This window comes from Leuresthes tenuis, unplaced genomic scaffold (assembly GCF_036924035.1).
Source record: "Leuresthes tenuis unplaced genomic scaffold, fLeuTen1.0.hap1 SCAF_16, whole genome shotgun sequence".
NCBI classification, from domain to species: Eukaryota; Metazoa; Chordata; class Actinopteri; order Atheriniformes; family Atherinopsidae; genus Leuresthes; species Leuresthes tenuis.
Genome location: NW_027325370.1, coordinates 12,212,091 through 12,220,709, shown reverse-complemented (window position 1 = coordinate 12,220,709; position 8,619 = coordinate 12,212,091). Strand labels below are relative to the sequence as shown.

General features: G+C 36.8%; 1 protein-coding gene across 1 annotated transcript; it reads right to left on the bottom strand.

The window, feature by feature from the left end:
- Window positions 1–887: 887 nt before the first annotated feature.
- LOC140271881 (NACHT, LRR and PYD domains-containing protein 3-like) lies at window positions 888–7,450 on the bottom strand. Its single transcript, XM_072367189.1, has 6 exons — window positions 7,282–7,450; window positions 6,165–6,893; window positions 3,964–5,755; window positions 3,015–3,191; window positions 2,153–2,406; window positions 888–1,414 (listed from the first exon to the last, which is right to left on the bottom strand). The coding sequence occupies exons 1-6, from the start codon at window positions 7,448–7,450 to the stop codon at window positions 888–890; spliced, it is 3,648 nt and encodes a 1,215-aa protein (XP_072223290.1).
- Between the last annotated feature and the right edge of the window lie 1,169 nt (window positions 7,451–8,619).

Here is an 8,619-nt window from a genome sequence, read left to right as displayed (position 1 = left end):
CACAATATTATATCAGCAGATATATTATTTTCTACAGCAAACCAGGAAGTGACAAAGTTTGTACAAATGTACAATGTACAAAACAAAGAAATATATTTCTTGACTTATATGCTCATTTATAAATGCTGTTTATAAAATCAGGGCACATTAGAGGTATGACAGCATAAGTTACAATACATATTGATGAAATTAAATACATAAGAAAATGCTAAGAGCTTCTTGGCGAATCTGGGAAACACTGTCATTTTAGGCAAACCTAATTTTGCCTAAAATGCCTAAAATTTTATCTGTATGAGTGACTGCAATACTTTCATGATTATAATAAAGAAAAACAACTGAAGACAGAAGAAAAACTGAGGAAAAGAAGTTGCACTTGCTCATCTTTGTATATGGTTACATCTCTAGAGCAGTTTTGTCTCCTCTGTGAGTGACAAGTTAAAGCAAATGAACAAGTAATAAACTTTTTACATTTGACAATACATTTTTCAAAAATCCTGTGGCAGTTTTCAGTCAACCAACAACAAAGCAGGGTCATTGGTTCAAATCAAATAGATGCCATTCTTAAGGGTGTCAGATGATTTTGATGCTGTGAACACAATTTAAACAGCTTCAACACTCAACTTTATAACTTGCTTTTTCTTCACCATTTTAACTTGATATCAACAATCTACATCACATGTGTAATGTATAAAATAAATACACTTAGCCACATAATATATATATAGCATATCTGTGTGTCATTTTAAGTAAGTTTAAAGAAAAGAAGCAGGTATGCTTTTGTTAAAATAAAAAATATATAAAAAGAGAAAATATCAAATGCATGTTTAGCATGTGTTTGCTCTAATGATCATTACACTACATTAGGCTCATTGTCATGATGCAGAAGTTCATATGTCACACAAAGTTGCAGAGCCTTTTTGAAACCAGAAACCAGCATAAAGCAGATCTGTGAAGTCTGCCTGGAAGGTGTGTATGAGGCCCCGCTCTTCTGATGATGATATACTGTAATAACTCAGAGTTCCGCTTTCACAATCTAAAAACACCCCTATTTTTTGGCAAGGTGGAGTGCTGATTTTGACTGATTTGTTCCCATGCATGGCGATGTATCCAGTCTTGGAGCAGAGCAGACTCCAGGACTTATCATTGCTTCCCAGGCCACTCGCTCTGTTCCAGGTTCTACCCACTTCTTCATATGCCACAGCAATGCCAACCGTGCCTTTCCACTCCACCTCCCAGTAGCAAAAGCCTTCCAGGTCCTTATCACAAAATACTTGAGTCCTCTTAAACCTTTTCTCATTTTCAGGCCGTGCAGCCTTCTTCTCCACTTTTTGTTCAGTCCTTGCTCTTCTGTTTCCTTCAGAAAGAACAAGTCGTTTGCCTGCAGTGTTTTCAGTAAGTTTCAGATATACACCATCTGAAAAACAGCAAGAAATCATTATGATGTTCACTGATGATTATTGAAAACTTAGCTTCCCTCAAATTTGATAATGAAGGCTTGAAAATAGCAAAGTATTGGAAAAACAAAGACTTACACTTCTTCAGCCCCGGTTTTAACCGATGTGCTCCAGCATGGTGCCAACTGCACACAACAAAGACATTTATTTATTTATTTATTTATTTATTTATTTATTTATTTATTTATTTATTTATTTATTTAGTTAGTTAGTTAGTTAGTTAGTTAGTTAGTTAGTTAGTTAGTTAGTTAGTTAGTTAGTTAGTCATTTATGCATATATTTAGTCATCTGTTGCGAACTTCTTTAAATGTGATTTTGTTTTATTAATTTATTAATCTTTAATCCAGAAATAATGACCATTCATGGACAAGAGGAGAAGGAGAAAAAAATCTCTTCATCCCTAACCCTAATGGCTATGGAAAAGTGACTGTTTTTTTTTTTTCAATTAGGTACATTAAAGTGGTTCGTGAGAGGAAGCATGGCTGATGCTTTATGAATTGAACCACCACAGAATCACCGTCCTCACTGATTGTTCATGTTTTCGCTTTCTTTTGAAGTGCTGTAGTTTGAGTAGAGATGCAACTGTTTAGCTTATTATCAGCTTGATTTTGGGTGACTGTGAGTCCTTGAAGTGAGCCCAACCTCATCATTTTAGTCAGGGATAATTGGGATTACACCCGCATTAGATTTAGTCTCACAGTATTGGTTCAAAGAAGAACCGACAATATTATTCCAAAACACAAATATTACCACATATTTTGCCAGTTTAACATACCTCACTGTCTCAAGCTTCTTGTCTTTATCATCAACTATTGCAGAGAGCATCTGCATTCCATTGTCACCAGGGTGATTGTAACTCAGATCCAGATGTTTAAGGCGTGTGGCTGAATTGGACCGAAGAGCTTCGGCCAAAAATGAGCAGCCTTTCTCTGTCACCTGACAACCTGCCAACCTGCAAGCCATACATACAAAGATACACGCATGCAGAAAAGATTTTCACTTTCAGATGACCTCGTCGTAAAAAAACATAGCCAGAAATAGTGGCAGTTGAAGTCAAATGTGTAATCGTGCCTCTCATCAATGATTTGCTTGGTCAACCAATAATGATGTGTGCTTCACATTTATTAAATTTGCCTTTTGCCAAACCAGCTAAAACTTAAGCATGGCTAATATAGAAATTAATAAAAATGTAGAAAACCAATCAAATTCTTCCTGGCGGCAATATGGCTTTAATTATTATTCTTTTAATTAGTTAAATAAGTATTGGCATTATACAGTTGATTTCTATCTGCAAATTTTCATTTGTTTATAATCATCTTCAGTACACGAGAGAGCTGTGGATAACTGTTATTCTCTTGCAAAATTTATGTTACAAAGGCTTCATGCATTAGTGGATGTGGAAACTGAAATGCCTTAGATGCACATTTATTTACCCGAACATCTGCCACATTTACTTAACAAGCCTTTTTGGAAGCTCTAATACACCTGTCTTGCTGCTGATATTGCCTGTATCATTTGATATTCATTAAAAAACATACAATTAACTGAAATTACACTTACTTAAGATTCTCCAGGTTACAGTGTAGATTCTTAAGCCCTTCAGCAACCTTTTGCACACCGGAATCTAGCAGATCATTATGACTAAGGTCCAGCGTTTTGAGATTTGAGGATGGAGAGGTGAGGACTGAGGCTGTCAAACCACTGCAAGAGTCCTCAGAGAGCTCACACCAACTAAGCCTGTGAAAAAATGTGCAATGAGAAAAGCTGATGGGCATATTGATTGTGTGAGTCAAATCTGGTATAACAGATATGTAGACCATCATTTGTAACATTATTACAGCAGAACTGATTGTTTCATGCTTTGTCTTTTGGTTCATGGTGAGTGGGAAAACCTTGTGGGATTATGTTAGTGTTATTGCATCTCATTGGGTACATTTACATGCACGCCAATATTACACAATTAAGACCATGTCCATCACTGAAACAATTAACTGGATTATTGTCCGCCTGTCTTGAAAGAGCCATTGCTTGTCCATGCAAATAATTATTTTTCCAGTATTTTTCTATTGCTTTTACAGTTCATCTCAACTTGGTTATTGTGCCAGATACTTTTCTCTACTCCACTGCAGATAGTATGCCTTCAGAATTAGTGGGAACAGCTGGTCATAATAGTGTCTCTGTGTGAAATGAGTATCCTTTGCATGAAAGAGAAGGATAAAGCCTCCTGATCAGAAAAATCAAGTTCACAGACAACAAGGAATGATCCCAGACTGCTACAGAGGAAGGAATCTCTCTGACCACTCAGTGTACTGCAGTGCTGCTAGAATTAGATCATGTTTTTAGCATGTTGTGTTTCAGCGCAATGGGAACTTAACTCAAGTGATACTTTAAGTACCAAAATGCAAGATACTATTTACAATCTATGGAGTACTAAAGAAAAATAATAAAAAGATTCAAGACAAAACTGTCAATCATGTTTTCAAGAGCAGTGGTTTTGTAAAGTACTTACAAGGCAGTTTGTGAGACTTTGACTACTGGAAGCATTCCAAGGAGAACCTTCTCTGACTTCAGGTACGCTTTAAGATCAAACTCCTCAAGTTTCTCATTTGACGTCAACAACACAAAAGTCAGAGCAGACCACTGTGAGGAAGTGAAATTTTCAAAAGCTTTTCTTTCAGAAGTTAGATACTGTTTGACTTCTGTAACAAGAGAGTGGTCATTCAGTTCATTCAGACAGTAGAAAAGATTGAGGTTTTTGTTTGGGTCACTGTTTTCTTCTCTGGTCTTCTGTTTGATGTACTCGATCGTTTCCTTGTTGGTCTCCTCGCTGTGTTTAGTCTTTTTCAGCAGCTCTTGCAGTAGGTCCTGATTAGACTTCAGTGAAAGGCCAAGCAGGAAGCGAAGGAACAGATCCCAGTCCCCATTTTTGCTTTCTAAAGCCTTGTCCACTGCTTTCTTGTAAAAGTCTGATTCAGGTAAGTCTGAGACCGTTGAAGGGGGAGGGGTGAGAAGATTTTCACCTTTGTCAATGAATGTGTGATGAACATAAAGAGCAGCCAGAAACTCTTGAATGCTCAGATGAACAAAGCTAAACCATTTCTTTTGATGCTGCCCACGTTCTTCTCCTTTGGTCTGAGTGAACAACCCAGAGTAGACTGCAGCTTTTTCTGCATTAACATCATATTTCTCCAGGTGTTCTTCAGTGAAGAGGTTTCCTTTCTCTAGCTCCTCGAAAGCCAGTTTCGCCAAAGATAGGATTGTTTCATCGTTGCTTGCATCGCTGTATGAGTTTGTTTCAGAACCAGTTTTTTCGCCTTCAGCATATTTCTCATGTGCCTGTTTGCGTTGCAGCAGCAGGAAATGTGTGTACATGTCAGTAAGAGTTCTGAGAACCCCTTCGTCTTCTTTTCGGTGAACAAAATCTTCAAGAACCTTTGAGGTGATCCAGCAGAAAACAGGAATGTGACACATGATATAAAGGCTTCTTGATTTCTTGACATGTGACAGGATTTTCTTTGCCAGATCCTGATCATCGAATCTCTTCATGAAATACTGCTCCTTTTGCTCATCATTGAATCCTCGCACTTCTGTAACCCGGTTCACTTTTTCAGGGGGAATGTTGTTGGATGCTGCAGGTCGGGAGGTGATCCAGATTTGAGCATTTGGGAGCAAATTTCCCTGGATGAGATTTGCTAAGAGAACGTTCACTAAAGTTGGAGTTTTCACATCTCTCCAAATATCACTTTCGTTGAACTTGAGATCAAGGCGACATTCATCGAAGCCATCCAGAACAATCAGAATTTTGTACTTGTCATAGTCAGTTATTTCTGATGTCTTCATAGCTGGAAAGAACTCGTGAAGTAGTGCCTCTAAACTGTGTTGTTCCTCCTTTCTCAGATTAAGTTCTCGGAAAGGAAGTGGAAATGTATAAAAGATATTTTCAGATGCTTCACCCTCAGCCCAGTCCAGCATGTACTTCATTGAGGCAAACGTTTTTCCTATGCCTGCCACTCCCATCGTCAGCACCGTTTTAACAGGTTTATCAGCATGTTCAGGTTTGAAGATGTCACAGTATTTGATCTGTGTTTCTTGTTGCAATGGTTTGAACTTTGCATCTTGAACCTGTCTGGTTTCACTCTGACTGTTGACCTCTCCTCTTTCACCCTCAATAATGTAGAGATCTGTGAAGATCTCTTTTAGAAGAGCAGACGTTTTCTGCTTATCAATCCCTTCAGACACGTTGGTAAATTGTTCTTTGATTTGAGATTTGAGTTTTTGCTGACTTGCAATATCAGGTTTCACTACAGAAAAAAAGAAAAAATAGGTCATTTTTGGATAAAAACTACAGCAACACACACTTTTATAATAAATACGAATACAGTTTGTGTTTAATTTCAAATATTTATAAAAAATGTATTATCACTCACGACTATTAGCCTTTTGGAAAACTGCACGTGTTCCTCTACATGTGCCTGATATTGATTGGTATTAATTGGGAAATAGGATCAGAAATGTATTAAACTGGAATTATTGCAGTTTATCCCTGTGTTCCTTTGGGAAATACACTGAGATCTTTTGTCACTGGGTATGTGATTTGAAGCTTTACAAGGAAAACCTTTATTGAAGAGTTTTAATTTCATTATTGGTCACTGTTTTCAATTTGGTCAGTTTTACTTGATTAAAACAGTGCATCAACAGCTACAACCATACCTCGTATTTCTGTCAATCTGTCAATGCGGTCATCAGGCAGCCGTTGAGACTGAGGGTTGTCTGAGGGTCGGGAGGTTATCCAGATTTGGGCTGAAGGAAGCAGTTTTCCTTTGATGAGGTTTGTCAGTAGCACACTCACTGATGCTGGCTCTCTGACATCAGTTATCTCATTGTTGTCAAAGTCCAGAGAATTTTTATATGAATCCAATCCATCCAAGATAAATACAATTTTGCACTTCTCATAATCTGAGATTACAAATTCTTTAGTTTCCTTGAAGAAATGGTTAAGAAGTCCTACCAAACTGAATTGTTTCTCTTTAATAAAATTGAGCTCAGAGAAGTTAATTGGAAATATAACTTCTACGTCATTATTGGCTTTACTCCATAAGGATGTAAGCCAAGTGAAGACTGAACGCTTCCTGTCAGTTTTGGCCCAAGATTTTATGAATTTCCGCACAAGGTAGGATTTTCCTCTGCCAGCCTCTCCGACAGTCAGCACGGTTCTGATATTTGATTCCGTTTTTCCTTCATCTTTGAAGATATCAGACGGTTCATTCACTTTTTTCAAGGATTCTGGTGGAGTCTGCTCACTTTTGCTGAATTTTTTCATGATGTGCTCTGTGTTTTTCTGGTTAGGATGATTGATTTCATCTCCACCTCCATCTGAAATGCTGTCCTTCAACCTTTTTTTCAGACTTGATGCAAACTCCTGTCGTCGCTCCAAGGTGTCTGAATAAACAAAGTAATGAAGGATTGATGTAGAATGAATCAGTTATTTTAGGAAATGTAATTTCAAACAAAGACATGTCATTTGTTTATGACACAGTGTGCTAGTCATTTTAACTTTAATTTGTAAATCAAATCAATGTTTTAAATACTTTTTTCTTACCTTGACATTCTGTGACTTTTTTTATATATTCAGGAGGAATCTTATCAATTTTTGAAGGTTGAGAAATAATCCAAAGACGAGCAGAAGGAAACAGATTCCCCTTGATCAGGTTTGTTAGCAACTCATCCATTGAGGCCTGTTCTTTTATATCTTTTATATCTTTGTTGTTTCCAAAGTCAAGAGCAAGGCTGCATTTTTCCAGGCCATCAAGAATAAAAACTACTTTACACTTATCATAGTTGATATGTGAAGCATCTTTGTTGCTGAGGAAACCAGTGAGGAAAGTTTCCATGTTTGTAACGTCATCCTTCCTTGCATTTAGCTCACTGAACTCAAAGGGCACCACTAAGTCTATGTCTTTATTGGAATTTCCATTTGCCCAGTCAATCATGAACATTTTTGTTTGAAAAGTTTTACCAACACCAGCCACTCCTTTCATTAGCACAGTCCGTGCATTTCTTTCAAATATATTTTTGTATTCAACATCCACTAGTTCTCTGTCATTTTTCTTGAGGGTCACTATTTTGCAGCGTTTTGTGGCATTCACAGGTTGCTCCTTAAGGATTTTCTTCTTCAGGTCCTCTTTGAGTTTGCTTACAGCATTCCCTGAATGAATATTGAAATACAATATGGATGCAGTGACTGCAATAATTTCACATTTGTAACGGTTTAACAGCATTATAAAACCCAGCAACATGTGAGCATAACTTTGTACATATAATACTATACATCTTGATTCCCAGACAGGAAACTGTGATTAGCAAATTCAACTGTAAACTGGAACAATCTCTGATTCTTCATTTAAAATAGTGAAATTGAATTAAAGTCAACACAATTCATGTGCTGTTCTTTGAATATCCAAAACTTTTATAAAATAAAGTCATCCTCACCCTTGTTATCTTTCTTGGTAGGTTGTCTGGTGGGTCGATGTGGCAACAACGCACGACAAAGACAAAACATTTGTTCATTGCATTTTGTTTGTGTAAGTGCATATTTATTAACTTAGTATGACAAATATACAATGTATGTTTATCATTAATGATGAAGTTAAGGTGTTTGACAGTCAGGAAGTTTCTACATCTTTAACATTATTGTTCAACTAATGTGAATATAAACAGACAGACAGAATACTAATAATAATGTTTAACACCCTTGTCCAAAGTCTCTGTAGATAAATATTAAATATAAAGATTAAATTGTGTTTATATCCTGTGACCTTGTGATTTACATTAATTTATACTCAATAAAGATGTTTTAACCAATTTCAGTGACTACTTTTGCGCTATAAATACAGGTATTTTCTTCTTGGAAGACAGCACTCCCATCAGGATGGGGATGTTTCATTATAGAATAGAGGTGATGGCTTGGAGCATATTTGTATTGACTTGCAGGGAGCCTTATCTTTCAGGACAGACTAAAAAATGGCAGCAAAATGCCTCAAAAAATAACAGAGCCACCAGATCCATTTACAGTAAGAGTTTAACTTTTACCTTTAAATGGTATAGGGAGCCACCAGGGACATTATTCAGAATTAGCTTACAAGCATACAAGCATATGAAATTAAAC